Below are 16463 nucleotides of genomic sequence, written 5' to 3' on the forward strand. Positions count from 1 at the left end.
TGGGCAAGGGTGTTCATATCTGTACCAACGCTGTATGATGAGAAGGAACAGAAGCCACGAAATTAATAGACATGAATCACATCTCATTGTCAGCTATGGCTTTGCATTTTACGGTCATTTGGAATCACGTGTTGAGAGTGAGTGAAAATTACTGAACTTGGTATCGTGCCTGAGCATGTATTGAGATGGGTAATAACCTGGTATCGGCCAGAGTAGAGTATAAACAAAGTAAAGTAGTGCAATGCAATGCACCAAAACGCAATAAAAAAAAGCTGCCATCTCAGGCACCCCTCAAGAAATCCCGCAGCGTAATCTCGTCATAATCAGAGTTATTGGCCGTTTCGGGATCTGAGCTCTGTAGTAGTTTTTCACAAGGGCTTTTGCAACCTGTGTTCCTTTGTTGACTTTCACACTTTTCATCATCATCTTTCTAAGAACCACCCTTCTTTCCCTTGTACAGGTATCGTCCGACAGCACCCTGGGCAGCTGCTGCACTGGCGAGGATGCCGACACCGTAGGAGACGGCCTTCCAGTCGAGCCTGCCCTTCTCGTACAGGCCCCAGCCCTTGTAGCCGAGGAAGGCACCGAGACTGACGACGGTGGCCAGGTTGGCGACGGTCAGACCGGTAGCTTCGCCGTCGGACAGCTTGGAGAACTGCTGGATCAGCCAGTTGTCGGTCTGCTTGGCCTTTGAGGCGGCTGAGTCACGCTTTCGCTTCTCTTGCTTGGCCTCTTCCTCTCGCTCGATGCGGGCTGCTTGAGTCTCGGTCTGGATCTCCTGCTCAAGGAAGTCGTTGGGGACGGTGTGCACGCTAGGCATATCAACGTCGACCAGAGAGGCGGTGGAAGCAGACTCGTCAGTCAGGATTTGAGGAGGTTGAGGGGCAGCAGCCTTTTTGGAGGGGTTAGCTAGGGATGATTTAGACTTTGATAGCTGTTGGCTTACATCCTCGGGGCTCTGCTTGGGGCCCTTGGCAGCAATATCGGCGTAAGACACTGCGATGAAAAAGTCAGTGGTCTGATCTGATGTTGGGCACAAATACGTTAAAGTGACGTGACGTGTGTACTTACTGATGGAGGCGGGGTAATGTGAGTGATGAGGGGTGGAATTGATTGAGTTGCTGTGGACGGATGGATCCTAAGAGATTGTCGAGGAACAGGGAGTATTTAAACGAGAAGTATGAAAGCCAAGAGTATGTATCGTGATTGAGGGGGGGAGAAAAAAGATGGAGGAGAAGAAGGATGGGATGGGGATTTCATGTGACGCAGATCATCGACAACGCACCTTTTTGAAGCTTCCGCAATTCGCCGATGACGTATGCGGCTCGAGATCCACTACCTAACAACCCTCAATTAAAAGCAGGATTTTGCTTGGTTCGGAACATGTTGGAGCCAGGAACAAGATTATAGGGGTGACCAATCAAGGAACTCAATCATGTTTGCTGATGCTGATCCAGGTTTTGATGGATGATCACTTTAATTGATTGCCTTATGGTCTCACTCTACCATCCCTTCCAGGGAATCCATGTATCCCTCACGATACCTCCTTCGTCAACGACATAATACACGTGAAATGCAGCAGCCGCGATACACGAATGATTGCACCAAATCTCAACTCTCTGACCGACCTTGAAATCATCGTCTACCTTTCGACCCTCGCTCGTGCCCATGATCCCATGCTCCTGCGACAACCGCACCAGACCCCACGCCGGGCTGCCCACCACGCGGCCGAACCCACTGAAGGCGCTTGCCTCACGCGACAGCGCAATCACGCCTGCGTTGACCAGCGCTTCGTTTCGCTCCGGGTAGACGCTGCAAACCTCTGCTGCCACCGACACGGCCTGCTGCGACTCGGTCACGAGACCTGTCGATACTTGCTGGAGATCGTTGCAGGGGAAGTTGCCTGCGTGGAGCTCCAGGATGACGTTTTCTGGCATCGACGCCTTGAGGCTTTCTACTACATGCGCTGTAGGTGTGCTGCCGACGGAAATGATAAGGCGGCGGTCAGAGGGGAGGAGCTTGGCTGCGGCCAGCACGCTCGATACTTCGATGTTGAGGGTTTCTTCAGCTTCCTTTCGTGAACGACCTCCGTACGAGTGTCCGGCGTGACAGTAAAATCCGTAGATGTTGACCGCAGAGGACTTTTCTGCGCGCTTTACCAAGCGATGCAGAGCATCACTGTTGGCTTCAACGCCCGCTCTGTGCGAGCCGACGTCCAACTTGATGAAGATGTCCCAGGGCTCCTGGCTAGAAGCTGACTCTTCGAGGAACGAGACCTGTTGCTCGTTGTCGACCATAAGCTGGAGACGCAACGACTTTCGCAGTTCGATCAATCTGGGCAGAACTCCTGGGTAGACTGGGATGCCATACAGACACTGCATTCTGTTAGTGCTTCGACCTTTGGTTGTCTCGGCTAAGTATTACCTCTTCCACGAGACCTTCCTCCACCAGGGGCAAGGCACCCTTGATCTCAGGAATGGTGGATGCAATCATGCCCTTGTATTTGCCTTCAGCAATCATCATCCTCGTTAACTCGAGCGTCTATAAGATGGTAAGCCGGTGTTACTCGTGCGTTATGTTTATAACGCACCTTGAGCGTCTTGACATGAGGCCTAAAGCCAATGCCCAGTCTTTCCACATCTTGATGTAAAGTGTCGATATTCTTCTTGAGCACTGGCAAATTAACCACCAGCGCCGGCGTAGGAAGGTCGGAGATGGGTTTTCCGATAAAATACTTGTGATTCTCGAGTGAGTAGTCCATGTTGAAATGTGTTGTCCTGGAGTTGTTTGTCTGAAAGTGCTCAACGTGGGGGCGAGATTTAAGAAGAATGCGGGGAGTTGTCGGGTGTTACTGATAGCTGTATCTACTTCAAGTTACACGATCCGGTAGAATAGTTACTCAGAGTTGTTTAGTTATTTGAGTGAATTGTTCAATTGGTAGAAGTTGCAGATCAGAAGTGGTTTATAAGTGTCCGTGATGAGGTATTTCGAGTTGTCCGCAGCGGATACTAATTATAGCGCAGATCCTTTCCCGCGGGCAACTTTGGACAATACATAGTAGAACTGGTTCAATCCTATAACTTATTAGATACATCATAAAGGTCTCATTAAGGAGTAGTGGGCTATCATTCATTTCATTCTATTTATCTATTTTATCTTAAGAATAATCGGGAATGAGATTGTCTGCCTGATCTGCTGACATGTTCAACTTACACTCGGCCTTGAGTCAAGAGTCCTCCTGGTTCTCTTAAACTCGACTAACATGCAGCGTGACAACCATATCGTATCAAATGCGAACCTACACATAAATAGACTCTCAATGGATAGTCATTATTATGTGTTGTCATGTCAAGCCTTGAAATATAAGTGGACGCTCAATTAATACAAAGATAAAAGCCAGTCACAAGACACCTCTAAACTCTCTCGTCGCTTCCTCAACATGTCAAAACTTGCCTAAAGTTTCAAGACCCTTCGAATTCTGTCTATCTTAACTCGATATTATGGAACCTATCTCTATCAAAGTTTGAGATATTGTCTGCAAACACAAACCTTGATGTAAAATGTTGCCTGTTGCCCACACGACCTTGATATTTAACTGTCTCGTTGCTGTCACAGTTCAATGTTAAGTTTTCACAATCACCCACCCTGTCTACTATAAGAATGAACTTTGCCCCTATGTAAGCTCTGTCTCACTAAGGATCCATTATCATCCAATCTTTATTCACATACTCAACCACACTTAACACATTCACCATGTTAGCCTCTATCAGAACACGCATTATGATACTATCTGATACTCACGCACAGAGGTTCCAACCCGGTCTGGAACCTCTTGAGCCAGTAGACCTGGTGATTCACTGTGGCGACCTCACAAATAACTCCACGTTGAGAGACTACCGTGAGGCCATCCATCTACTGGACAGTATCAAAGCTCCGTTGAAGATCGTCATCGCAGGAAACCATGACTTCTCCCTTGATGATAAGGCCTACCGTCGTAAGATCAGGGAAACCTGCAGGATTAATCAAGAAAATCTCAGCGGTGCCATCAAGGCCGAGTATGGACAGGTTGGCGAAGCCCAACAGATACTGCTCGAGGCCGTAGCAAAGGGCATCACATTCCTGAGTGAGGGACCTCACCAACTTCAACTTCCCAGTAATTCTGTTCTGGAGCTTTACGTGAGTCCGTATACACCTACTCACAACTGCCCTGGCTGGGGCTTCCAGTACGATGGCATTCACGATTTCAACATCAAACAGGGGACCGATATTGTTATAACACACGGCCCACCTCTGGGAATCATGGATTTAACGTCGAATAACGAACGAATCGGGTGCCCACAGTTGTTCGCTGCAGTTGCGAGAGCCCAACCACGGGTCCATTGCTTCGGACATGTTCACGAAGGCTGGGGTGCAAAGCTGGTGTCGTGGAGACCCAACATATCAAAGGTTCCGCACCATTTCACCGACATTAACAACGATCAATCCATTGTGATTGAGAATCTGGCACGGTTAACCGGCCACTCGCATGAGACCCCTCGGGAGAAAGTGTTGAGGGAATGGAGGAAGAGAGAGTACGCGTCACGACGGTATTGCCATATCAATCCCACTGGTGCACAGATGCGACCTGGCGAGACCATGTTTGTTAATGCTGCACTTATGGGAAATGGACGGTTTGATAAAGTCCCATGGTTGGTAGAACTTGATCTGGACGAAAATCAAGGGGCAGAGTTTGATCAGGAACTATCTGAGTACATGCTTGGAGTGGGTTTTCAGGGTAACGACAGGGACGAGCGCAAACGAAGTGTCGAATCTGATCCTTCAGCTAATGAGGGAGACATAAAAAGGAGAAGGGTAACCCATCCCATCACAAACTGAGTCATCCCGTAGTCGGCGCCGATTGCAAGGTACACAACGCCCTCCGGAGTCAACCCAGCTCTTACACCGGACATAACCCAAGTCAATCTCCATCGGTACATCATCCCAGCAACCAATCCAGAAGCATGTTTTAATACACAGTCCCTGGATGACAGTCACTTACAAGCTGTCTGCCGACTCGGCACCGAAACGATGTGGACAAACCCACTTATAATACCATCACCGAAGCAAAAGGCCGGCATGTTTATCAATTTAGCTGCATCTCTCATAGGTTTATTTAATTCGACTTTGATCTCATCAATTTTTCTCTTTTTCGCCGATTAAAATGTCATCATTTATTCTTTTGAACATCATCCCAAAACTACTGGGAATATGAGCGCCACTACTTCTGACCATCAACACCATAAAGATGGCATTGAGAGTATACATACACTACCGCCCTGCCAAGACGATGAAAAGCAACAACCCGGCATAGATACAGAAGTCTATAAACCTTACTCGAGCTTCACAATATGGCAGAAGCGTCTCATTGTTTTGGCGGCTGCCACGACAGCTTTGTTGTCGCCTATGACGGCCCAGATTTACTTCCCTGCTCTACCAGCTATAGCCAAAGATCTGGGCGTCACTACCTCGCAGATCAATCTCACTGTCACGACTTATATGATATTCCAAGGCATTACGCCCATGTTCATTGGATCGCTTGCGGATAGTGGTGGGAGAAGACCTGCGTATGTCGTGTGCTTCACCATCTACATCGCTGCCAATATTGGTCTTGCTCTTGTACCCAGCTATGGCGCTTTACTTGGTCTTCGATGTTTACAATCTGCTGGTTCTGCTAGTACCGTTGCGCTCTGCTTTGCCGTGGTGGCTGATGTTGTCACGTCTGCTGAGAGAGGGCAGTATATCGGTATAACTGCTGTTCCCAGTGTTCTCGGTCCTTCGTTGGGGCCAGTCATTGGTGGTTTACTTGCTCAATATCTGGGCTGGCGATCTATCTTCTGGTTCCTCGCCATATTCTCTGGCGTCGGTCTCTTTCTCATTGTTATCTTTTACCCAGAGACTTGTCGTCATGTCGTCGGTGATGGTTCCATCAATCCACCCTTGATGTACCGTTCCGTCATACAAATTCTTAAACTGCGACGCAGTCGAGCTGAGTCGGACAAAGCTGGTCTAAGTCGCCAAGTCTCTACAGTATCGACTTCCAAAAAGTTCAAGTTCAAGCCACCCAATGTTCTTGAATCACTCCTCATGCTCTTTGAGAAAGAGACAGGTCTTCTACTCGGATTCAGCAGTATATGCTTTGCGGGTTTCTACTGTGTAGCTGCCGCCATGCCTTCTCTCTTTGAAGACCTATATGGCTTTAATGAAGTCCAAAATGGATTGATGTTTCTTCCTATTGCGGCTGGATCAATCATCGCAGCGTTCATCGTGGGGACTTTCACGAACCGAAACTACAAGCGCCACTGCGATAAACTTGGTATCCCGTATGAGCGAAGCAAGCAGCAAGATCTTTCTTCTTTCCCCATTGAGCGCGCCCGTCTCGAGATTGGCTTTCCTCTTCTTCTACTCGCAGCGGTCATGGTGATAGCCTGGGGCTGGGCTGTCGATGCCAAGACGAACGTCGCTGTGCCATGCGTGATCAGCGGACTGATGGGTGTGGGAATCGTCGGATTCAACAACACGGTTAACTCTTTACTAATCGATATTCATCCAAGTAAAGCAGGGACTGCAAGTGCGGCGAATAACTTGACGCGATGTCTCGTTGGAGCTGGAGCTAGTGCGGCGATTATACCCATGATTGACGCTATGGGTGTTGGATGGGCTTTTACACTTGTTGGAGGACTTTACATTCTTGGGTGCCCTATATTGATCGTTTTGATGATTTGGGGAAAGAAATGGAGAGAGGAGTTGAGAGTTCAAAGGGAGAGGAAAGACAAGGCGAAGCAAGAGCTTTGAACGACCCAGAAGAAATCTCGAGGTTGAATACTATTATAAAATTGATGACTATAACTAGATTGTAATTGACATTTATGAATGTTTTACTCGATCTTTGCAGAGATATGAGCTTAACAGTAGTGATTGGCATTTAGAAATACAAATAGATTTAAGAATTTTGTTTGTGTTGTGATTTGGCTTAATGTGAATGAGAATGAGAATGTGGGGATGTTAACTTTTTTCATCCAAGCAACTAACAACTTAACTCCCTCACGAATCACTCCCTACAAGTACATGCCATCCGCTGTGATGCTTCATCAGACATGGCAATTTATTTCTCTTTTTTCTTTGCCTGGATGATGACTCTAGGTAGTCTGCTGGTCAGTGTCTTTACCAGAATTATTTGTACCTTGTTGGTGCTGGTGGCTTCAATCGCCATCTACAGACTATACTTCCACCCGTTAGCCCATGTCCCTGGACCTAGATTCGCTGCCATTTCAAGTGTATGGCACGCCTATAATGCTCGCAATGGACGCATGGCGTACCTTGGAAAGACTCTTCATCGACGATACGGACCTGTTGTGCGCGTTGGACCGAATGAAGTTTGGTTCAATACCAAGGAAGCTTTTCATGCGATTTACAGTACGTGATCAACCTGAAATATAAAGAGATAAACTAAAATCCTTCAAAGGCAGTGGAAGTGGTTATGAAAAGTCGGACTTTTATTGTATGGCTAACTGTTTTCGACCGAAGATTGGGTGCTAACTTGTGCAGTGGCAACCGCTCTTAACAAACCTTACATCGACTGGCACCTCAACCCTGAATTCCCAGACACTCTCGATCTTTTGTCGGAGAGAGATGTAAGACGTTACCGTATCCAGCGTCGGCTCATCGGCCCAGTCTATCAAACCTCCAGTCTCATCCAATATGAAGCTGCTGTCGATGAGGTTCTCGCACGCACCGTCGCCAAATTGAAAAGCTTGAAGGGTGCCCAGGTCGAACTCAATGAATGGATGCACATCATCGCTGTCGAATGCCTCGGCGCGATAGTTCTCTCATGGTCACCCAGCATGTTAAAGAATGGTACCGACAATGGCTCCGGTACTCATGCCTACCATGGTTGGAGACGAAAGAGTGTCTTTGGACTATTTCCTCTGGCTGCCAAGCTTGAGTTCTTGTCAAAGTCAACTGGACGACTCTTTAGTACCATCTGGGGCGTCAATTTCCAGCCCCCGAAAGATTTCCGGCCTTTTTTTCCTGTATGCTCGTTCTTACTGCCAATCTTCAGAACAATACTAATGCTTTACAGGACGTTGGCAAGAGAGCATCACGACGCATCAATGCAGCCACGAAATCCAAGCACCATAAAGATGATCGTCAAGATCTTCTAAAAGACCTAATTTCCTTGCACAAATCCAAGCCTGAGTTTACAGTGAATTATCTTCGGAAGATGGTAATCACCAATTTTGGCGCTGGCCATGAGACAATGGCATCAACTCTAACGTCAATAATCGCCATGCTTGGCTCAAATAACGATATACAAGAACAAGTATCCCGCGAGATCTTGGAAACACACAATCCGGCTGATTACTCCACCGCAACACGCTTACCAAAAACACAATGCCTTATCAAAGAAACCAAACGCCTATATCCCGTCATCAGCATGTCTTTGCCGCGTACAGTCCCTGCGGGCGGTCTTCATCTACATAACAACTATTTCCCACCCAACACAACTGTCGGCTGCAACCCAGTAGCATTACATCGAAATCCAGAAATCTTTGGCTCCGATTGTAATGAGTTCAAGCCAGACCGTTGGTTGACCGCAGACTCTGACGCAGCGCGCAACATGGAGCGTGTAAGTCTGAGCTGGGGCGGTGGTGCGAGAACATGCCCCGGCCGGCACTTGGCAGAGCTGGTGGTCTTCAAGGTCATTCCGGCTCTTATCAAGGAGTTTAGCATTGAGGCAATTGTGCCACCTGAGGACGAGAATCGCTCTTATTTCTTATCCATGTTGACTAGTGTCAAGGTCAGATTCGTAGAGAGGACGACAGCCGATTCATGAGCGACCAAAGCTTTTCAGTTCCGAATTACAGCTTACAAAGCCATCCTACTTTTTTCTCATGGTTACAAACTCCGCTTCATTTCCCATCAGTGACGTTCGTCATCTTGGCTTTATCGCCTGGTCGCTAGCACATGTGCTCTTCAGAGGACATGCCAACCATTATTAATCCATGAGTACAAGAACCTAGCGAAGAATCATATCATTATCTTCAGACTCATCAATCACAAATGATAAATCATGCTCCAGCCAATTGCCACAGAAAACGCCCTCATCAGTGGAAGCCGTGTCGCCTACGGTATCTATGGCAAGGGAAAACCTGTTGTTCTTCTTCACGGCACACCATCATCATCCCTCATATGGCGCAACATCGTCCCCAAGCTCGTCGACGCCGGTTATAAAGTCCATCTTTTTGATCTTCTTGGCTTCGGTCTTTCAGAGCGTCCGTGGAACCTGGCTGTCGATACCTCCATGACAGGCCAGGTTTCTATCCTAGAAGGATTTTTAGAACTTTGGGGTTTGGAGAAGACTCATATTTTTGCTCATGATATTGGAGGCGGTATTGCCCAGCGCTTCTCTATATTTTCTCCTGAAAGGGTTTTATTTTTAACACTCATTGACGTTGTGAGCTTCGGCAGCTATCCATCAAAGCAGACCAAGAAGCAGATGCAAAAGGGCCTTGAAACTCTTATCAAGACGGACAAAAACGAGCACCGAGCCCATTTCAGGGAGTGATTACTGTCCGCGGTCGAAAACCGGAAGCAGTTCGAGGAGTCGAGTCTTGACACCTACCTCGACTACATCTCTGGTCCAATTGGACAACCTAGTCTATTCGAGCATCAGGTTCGACACTATGATCCGAAGCATACAATGGAGATAGCACCGCGTCTCGGAGAGCTGAGCAAGCTGCCTGTGCAGTTAATATGGGGTGCGGATGATGCATGGCAGGTAGTTGATTGGGCTCATAAACTCCATGGTGCAATTCCTGGATCGGAGCTTACTATTTTGGATGACACTGGACATTTTTCACCTGAGGATCAGCCTGAGAAAATTTCTGAGCTGCTTGTTAGCTTTCTAGGAAAGCATTTATCTCAATAGCCAATAACTTCTATGATTCACCAATGCCATACCATCTAACCACCTTAACTCTTATACCGTACAATCTAGACCTAGAACCGCATTAGTGCATCAATTCGAGCTTCTTTGGCTCGCTGAGGCCATCTTGTCCCAGGTCCTAGGTACTCGAATACATGAGGTACACCAGGCCAGAGGTGAAACTCAACCTCGACATTATCTTCCATCAGCCTCTTTACAAACCCCAAGTCCTCGTCTCGGAACAAGTCCAGCGTGCCGACATCAACGTATGTGGGAGGAAATCCTTTATAGCTTTCCGCCCTCGCCGGTGCCGCATAAGGCGAAACATCCGCCTCTACCTTACCAGCTTTGTCCTATCCTACGTATGCTTTCCAAGCGAGTCGATTGTGGTGCGGTGTCCACGTGGTGAACTTGAGAAACTCTGTGTCTGCTGGATGACATGTTCGATCATCCAACTCGGGAGTCAGAGCTACCAGCTTTGCTACTGGGGGGCTGAGATCTCTATCTCTGGCCAGGAGTACAATCCCCACAGCTATACCACCCCCTGCACTCGCTCCCTGTACGCAGATGCGTTTGGAATCGATGTTAAGCTCTTCTGCATGATCTGAAAGATACTTTAGAGCTGCAAAACTGTCCTCCACCGCTGCCGGAAAAGGATGTTCAGGCGCAAGACGATATTTAACAGCAAACACTGGTCTGCTTGTTTGAAGTGCCATTTCTGCGTTGAGTCCACCGCAGTCTTCCACACTGCCTGATACGAAACCGCCTCCGTGGATTGCTAGGATTGCGGGTTGAGGTTCTTTAACCTCGAGGATGTCCGGTTTGACATAACGACGCAGAAGGATCCGCGCACCGTCGTGGCTTTCAACGATGTAGTCCTTCTGCTGGATGATATCTGAAGATGGTGGTTTTGGGAATAATTTGTCAAATAAAGCGTGATTGTTACGGCGAATGTCGACGGCTGTCTTAGGAGGGATAGAGGGGCGGCCAGATTTGATTGGAGCCAATACTTCGGCGAACTCCGAATCATATTGGAGGCCGGATACAGACATGTTGTTCAAGTGTAGAGTTGCTGTTATTTGTCTAGTGATATAAGCTAGAGAGGGGTTTGGAGTCTTTATATGTGTGTGGAAGTTAAGTTATTTGAGGGATTGATGTCTCGGAGCGTTACTGTCAACACTAAAGGATCTTGTCTAAAACATGATTGTCTTAAACCTTATTTGCGGCTGATTTATACAATCTGTTTATCCAAATTGATGTTCATGGCGAAGGCCAGTAAGAGTATGATTGGACTATTCGTATGGGTCATCGTTTGGACAGCTCGTTTGGTCCAGTACCCTAGGAACTTCCATATAACGAACTAGCATTATTATGGGGTCATCATATACCGAAAGGAAAGTTAACAAAGATGCATTAAACAGATCTAGATACGACATCGTGCCAGTACTCCAAGTAAAGGTAGGTTGGACGAACTGTTTAAAGTGTTCAGATCTTCAGCTCCCGGGTAACCAATTTGGCTCAGACATAAAAAATGTCGCCGGTTTTCAGTACCAACAATTTATCCATGACACTCGTTACCCAGATAATCCTACTAAAGTAAGCAGCTTATCTCGTGTGAGAGGTCTAGAATTGAAAGCAACTCAGGCTATTAAGAAGGTGATGGACACATTTGGAACGATTATCATTACGATTTTCATCACGTGACTCTTATCGGTGAATGGCAAGGTCCGAGTCGCCGGTCTTGCCCCCCCTACTAAGCATAGCGTGGCGGCGTGGGTAAACCAGCGATTGCCTTGACGAAAAGTACAGATCGCGACTTGCAAGTTGCAACCAAGAAATTGGGAAATACGGCCACTTTGGCGACGAAAACTCGACAAGAGGTATATATCCTCACCTAATGATATAAGTCGACAATCAACAAAAATCACCCCCTTATAGAGACAAACCGTCTCAACCCCCCAATCGCCCATCATGGCGCCCCTCGTCGACAACCCTCAAATTAAGAGCGCCGAGCTGCTGCGCCCGTTGTCGTTCTACCTTCACGCCTACATTTGGCCCTTTACCATTGTCTGGCCCGTCTTCTTCGCCTTTTACTTGAGCCCCGAGCTCTACGGAAAGTACATTGGCGCCGAGGAATGGACAGTTGTCTGGGTCGGCACTATCATCACTTTCCAGTCCCTCACTTGGCTCAGCACACACTGGAGCGTTGATCTTGAGGGCAAGTTCACCGCGTCAAAGGCAAAGGATGTTGAGGATGCCCTTTTGATCAAGGTCATCCCTATCGCAAACGCTGGTACTGCCGAGATTTGCAAGCTTATCCGCGATAAGGTGGGGAGATTCCAGTCTTGAGAAACACCTCAAACACTTACTAACTTGGTTATGATAGGCTGGTGGCAAGCTCAACACCTCGTTCCTTTTCCAGAAGCGACGCTTCCTTTACGATACCGATACCAAGACATTCCACACTCTCAAGTACGATATTGATGCCGAGCCCAAGCCTTCCATCGGTCACTTCCAAACCTCGAAGGGTCACCAAACCCAGACCGAGTTGTCGCGCGTTGAGCAGCACTATGGCACCAACACCTTCGATATCCCCGTTCCCACCTTTACCGAATTGTTCAAGGAGCACGCCGTTGCACCATTCTTCGTCTTTCAGATCTTCTGTGTTGGACTTTGGATGCTCGATGAGTATTGGTACTATTCGCTCTTCACCCTCTTTATGCTCGTCGTTTTCGAGAGCACCGTCGTCTGGCAGCGTCAGCGCACTCTCAATGAGTTCCGTGGCATGAGCATCAAGCCTTACGATATGTGGGTTTTCCGTCTGGGCAAGTGGACTGAGGTTCAGAGTGACCAGCTCATTCCTGGCGATCTCGTTTCCGTCAACCGAACCAAGGAGGACAGTGGTGTCGCTTGTGATATGCTTCTGGTTGAGGGTACCGCTATTGTCAACGAGGCTATGCTTTCCGGTGAGAGTACTCCTCTCCTCAAGGATTCCATTCAACTTCGTCCTGCCGACGTTCCCCTGGATTCTGAGGGTCTCGACAAGAATGCCTTCCTCTGGGGTGGTACCAAGGTCCTCCAGATCACTCACGGAAACCCTGACCAAGAGAAGCCCAAGCTTGCCTCTGGTGTTCCTACTCCCCCCGATAACGGTGCTATGGCCATCGTCATGAAGACCGGTTTCGAGACTTCTCAGGGTAACCTTGTCCGAACCATGATCTACTCTACTGAGCGAGTTTCTGCCAACAACGCCGAGGCTCTGTTCTTCATTCTTTTCCTCTTGGTCTTCGCCATTGCTGCCGCTTGGTATGTTTGGGACGAGGGTGTTCGCAAGGATCGCAAGCGTTCCAAGCTTATGCTTGACTGTGTCTTGATTGTTACCAGTGTTGTCCCTCCTGAGCTGCCTATGGAACTGAGTCTCGCCGTTAACACTAGTTTGGCTGCTTTGGCTAAGCTGGCTATCTTCTGTACTGAGCCCTTCCGAATTCCCTACGCTGGCCGTGTCGATGTGGCTTGCTTTGACAAGACTGGTACTCTGACTGGTGAGGATCTCGTCGTTGAGGGTATCGCAGGATTGGCTCTTGGACACGAAGACGAAATCAAGGACACCAAGGAGGCAGACGGCGCCCACTCCACCATGACTGCTGTTACTGACGCCTCTCTGGAAACCAAGTTGGTTCTCGCCACCGCGCATGCCCTTGTTAAGCTTGACGAGGGTGATATTGTCGGTGACCCTATGGAAAAGGCTACTCTTACCTCTCTCGGATGGACTCTTGGCCGTAACGATACTCTCATGAGCACCAACAAGGCCGGTACAACCCACGGTACCGTCCAGATCAAGCGCCGATTCCAATTCTCTTCTGCTCTCAAGCGTCAGAGCTCCGTCGCCATGGTTCACGGAAACGATATCAAGACTGGACGCAAGATCAAGGGTACTTTCGCTGGTGTCAAGGGTGCGCCCGAGACCATTCAAAAGATGCTCAAGGTTATTCCCGAGGACTACGAAGAGACCTACAAGTACTTTACTCGCAAGGGTTCTCGTGTTTTGGCTCTCGCTTACAAGCAACTCACTGTCGACACCGAGCTTGGCTCTGGCAAGATGAACGATCTCAAGCGTGAGAAGGTCGAGTCTGAGTTGACATTCGCTGGTTTCCTCGTCTTGCACTGCCCTCTCAAGGACGATGCCAAGGAGGCTGTTCAAATGTTGAACGAGAGCAGCCACCGTGTTGTCATGATTACTGGAGATAACCCTCTTACCGCTGTCCATGTTGCCCGTGAAGTCGAGATTGTCGACCGTGAGGTCCTCATCCTCGATGCTCCTGAAGATAACTCCAATGGTGACCAGCTTATCTGGAGAAGTGTCGATGACAAGGTCAGCATCAAGGTTGATCCCACCAAGCACATCGATCCCGAGATCATTCGTTCCAAGGATATCTGCGTCACTGGTTATGCTCTTGCCAAGTTCAAGGGACAGGTTGCTTGGAACGACATTCTTCGCTACACCTGGGTCTACGCTCGTGTTTCCCCCAAACAAAAGGAAGATATTCTCCTCGGCCTTAAGGATATGGGTTACTACACTCTGATGGCTGGTGACGGTACCAACGATGTTGGTGCTCTAAAGCAGGCTCACATCGGTATCGCCCTGTTGAACGGAACCCCCGAGGATCTCACCCGTATCGCCGAGCACTCCCGCAACACCAAGATGAAGGAGATGTATCAGAAGCAAGTTGACCTCATGAAGCGTTTCAACCAGCCTGCCCCCCCTGTTCCTGCCATGATTGCCCATCTGTACCCCCCTGGACCCCAGAACCCTCAGTTCCAAAAGGCTATTGAGCGTGAGGCTGCGAAGAAGGGCATGACTCCCGAGGAATACGCCAAGTCTCAAGGTCACGACAGCTACGAAACTATCACTTCTCCCGGTGCTCAGGCTCTTATGGATGCAGGCCCTAACAACCGTCAGGCTGATGCTCAGAAGAAGGCCGCTGGATTTGCCGACAAGCTTGCTTCTGGTATGATGGAGGCTGAGCTGGGAGATGACGAGCCACCTACTCTGAAGCTTGGTGATGCCTCCGTCGCTGCTCCCTTTACTTCTAAGCTGCGAAACGTCGTTGCGGTGCCCAACATCATCCGTCAAGGTCGTTGCACTCTCGTCGCCACCATCCAGATGTACAAGATTCTTGCCCTTAACTGTCTTATCACCGCCTACTCATTGTCTGTCCTGTACCTTGAGGGTATCAAGTTTGGTGACACGCAGTACACCATCAGTGGTATGCTCATGTCTGTTTGCTTCCTCAGCATCTCTCGCGCTCGTGTCGTCGAAGGTCTTAGCAAGGAACGTCCTCAGCCCAACATCTTCAACGTTTACATCATCGGTTCCATTTTGGGACAGTTCGCTGTTCACATTGCCACCCTGATCTACATCGCCCGCCTTTGCGATAGACTTGCTCCGTAAGTTGTCACGATACTCAATGAACAAGGAAACAAAAGCTAACATTCTACAGTCGCTCCGATGATGTTGATCTTGAGGCTGAATTCTCTCCCTCTCTCCTCAACTCCGCTGTCTACCTCCTCCAGCTTATCCAGCAAATCTCCACCTTTGCCATCAACTACCAGGGCCGTCCCTTCCGTGAGTCTCTCTCTGAGAACAAGGGTATGTTCTACGGTATCGTCGGTGTTTCTGGTCTCGCTTTCGCCTGTGCTCTCGAGCTCTTCCCCGACATCAACGAGGGCATGAAGCTCGTCCCCTTCTCTGAGGAGTTCAAGACGAACATGACCGCCGTCATGGTCGTAGACTACGCAGCTTGCTGGATCATTGAGGTCAGTCTCAAGAAGTTCTTCAGCGACTACCGACCCCGTGACATCGCCGAGCGACGACCTGAGCAGCTCGAGCGTGAGGCCGTCCGTCGCGCCGTTGTGCAGAAGAAGAAGGAAGAGGAAGAGGAGAAGAAGAGACTTGAGAAGGTCGCCGAATTTGAGCGTAAGGTCGAGGAGCGACGAAGAAAGATTGAGGAGTGGAGAGCTGGCAGGACCTAAAGATAAGGTCTGACAGCAATATCCTAAATTTGTGTACGAGAAGTTGGGCATCTTTTGGGGTTAGAGCAGATGAAAGGCTTTAGATTAAGCATTTATTAGACTTGAAAGGGAGGAGTTATTGGAGATGAAAGGTGAGCAGACAGAAGTCAGAGTCTGCTGGAGATTTAGTAGATGTACATTATGCCGGGGGAGTTAGACTTGATCATATACATAATAGCCAATCGTTCTCATCCCAATGCTCAAGGTTAGACTTGACGTGAATACATCGTTGCAACTGATTGCCAGTATGTTAATGTTATCCAGGGGGGTTCTGATATTGGTCCAATTTGCCTACATCATCTAGGGCAGGTTCCTGACCTTCTCACTTTGCAATACAGAGTATTGATTACTGGCTGTAGTAGTAGTTATCCAACAGTCGAATCTCTTTGAAGGGTACCACTACATCGCGTTGTTGCGGTTACATATT

General features: G+C 48.5%; 7 protein-coding genes across 7 annotated transcripts; 4 read left to right on the forward strand and 3 right to left on the reverse strand.

The window, feature by feature from the left end:
• Window positions 1-148: 148 nt before the first annotated feature.
• FGSG_12138 (uncharacterized protein) lies at window positions 149-1189 on the reverse strand. Its single transcript, XM_011320076.1, has 2 exons — window positions 1072-1189; window positions 149-996 (listed from the first exon to the last, which is right to left on the reverse strand). Exon 2 carries the CDS (start codon window positions 818-820, stop codon window positions 431-433), a length of 390 nt encoding a protein of 129 aa, XP_011318378.1. The 5' UTR covers window positions 821-996; window positions 1072-1189; the 3' UTR covers window positions 149-430.
• A 313-nt stretch (window positions 1190-1502) lies between these two features.
• On the reverse strand, window positions 1503-2761 carry FGSG_12139 (uncharacterized protein; the record flags this gene model as incomplete). The annotated part of the gene is made up of 3 exons (XM_011320077.1): window positions 1503-2375; window positions 2425-2541; window positions 2591-2761. The coding sequence occupies 3 exons, from the start codon at window positions 2759-2761 to the stop codon at window positions 1503-1505; spliced, it is 1161 nt and encodes a 386-aa protein (XP_011318379.1).
• Window positions 2762-3753: 992 nt separating this feature from the next.
• FGSG_12140 (uncharacterized protein) lies at window positions 3754-4875 on the forward strand (the record flags this gene model as incomplete). The annotated part of the gene is made up of 1 exon (XM_011320078.1): window positions 3754-4875. The coding sequence occupies one exon, from the start codon at window positions 3754-3756 to the stop codon at window positions 4873-4875; it is 1122 nt and encodes a 373-aa protein (XP_011318380.1).
• A 372-nt stretch (window positions 4876-5247) lies between these two features.
• On the forward strand, window positions 5248-6831 carry FGSG_12141 (uncharacterized protein; the record flags this gene model as incomplete). Its single annotated transcript, XM_011320079.1, has 1 exon — window positions 5248-6831. One exon carries the CDS (start codon window positions 5248-5250, stop codon window positions 6829-6831), a length of 1584 nt encoding a protein of 527 aa, XP_011318381.1.
• Window positions 6832-7133: 302 nt separating this feature from the next.
• FGSG_02458 (uncharacterized protein) lies at window positions 7134-9604 on the forward strand (the record flags this gene model as incomplete). The annotated part of the gene is made up of 4 exons (XM_011320080.1): window positions 7134-7452; window positions 7585-8069; window positions 8120-8836; window positions 9119-9604. The coding sequence occupies 4 exons, from the start codon at window positions 7134-7136 to the stop codon at window positions 9602-9604; spliced, it is 2007 nt and encodes a 668-aa protein (XP_011318382.1).
• Window positions 9605-10038: 434 nt separating this feature from the next.
• FGSG_02459 (uncharacterized protein) lies at window positions 10039-11016 on the reverse strand (the record flags this gene model as incomplete). The annotated part of the gene is made up of 2 exons (XM_011320081.1): window positions 10039-10296; window positions 10327-11016. The coding sequence occupies 2 exons, from the start codon at window positions 11014-11016 to the stop codon at window positions 10039-10041; spliced, it is 948 nt and encodes a 315-aa protein (XP_011318383.1).
• Window positions 11017-11935: 919 nt separating this feature from the next.
• Window positions 11936-16233, forward strand: FGSG_02460 (cation-transporting ATPase 4; the record flags this gene model as incomplete). The annotated part of the gene is made up of 3 exons (XM_011320082.1): window positions 11936-12292; window positions 12351-15412; window positions 15466-16233. 3 exons carry the CDS (start codon window positions 11936-11938, stop codon window positions 15995-15997), a joined length of 3951 nt encoding a protein of 1316 aa, XP_011318384.1. The 3' UTR covers window positions 15998-16233.
• Window positions 16234-16463: the final 230 nt, after the last annotated feature.

This window comes from Fusarium graminearum, chromosome 1 (assembly GCF_000240135.3).
Source record: "Fusarium graminearum PH-1 chromosome 1, whole genome shotgun sequence".
Taxonomy (NCBI): Eukaryota; Fungi; Ascomycota; class Sordariomycetes; order Hypocreales; family Nectriaceae; genus Fusarium; species Fusarium graminearum.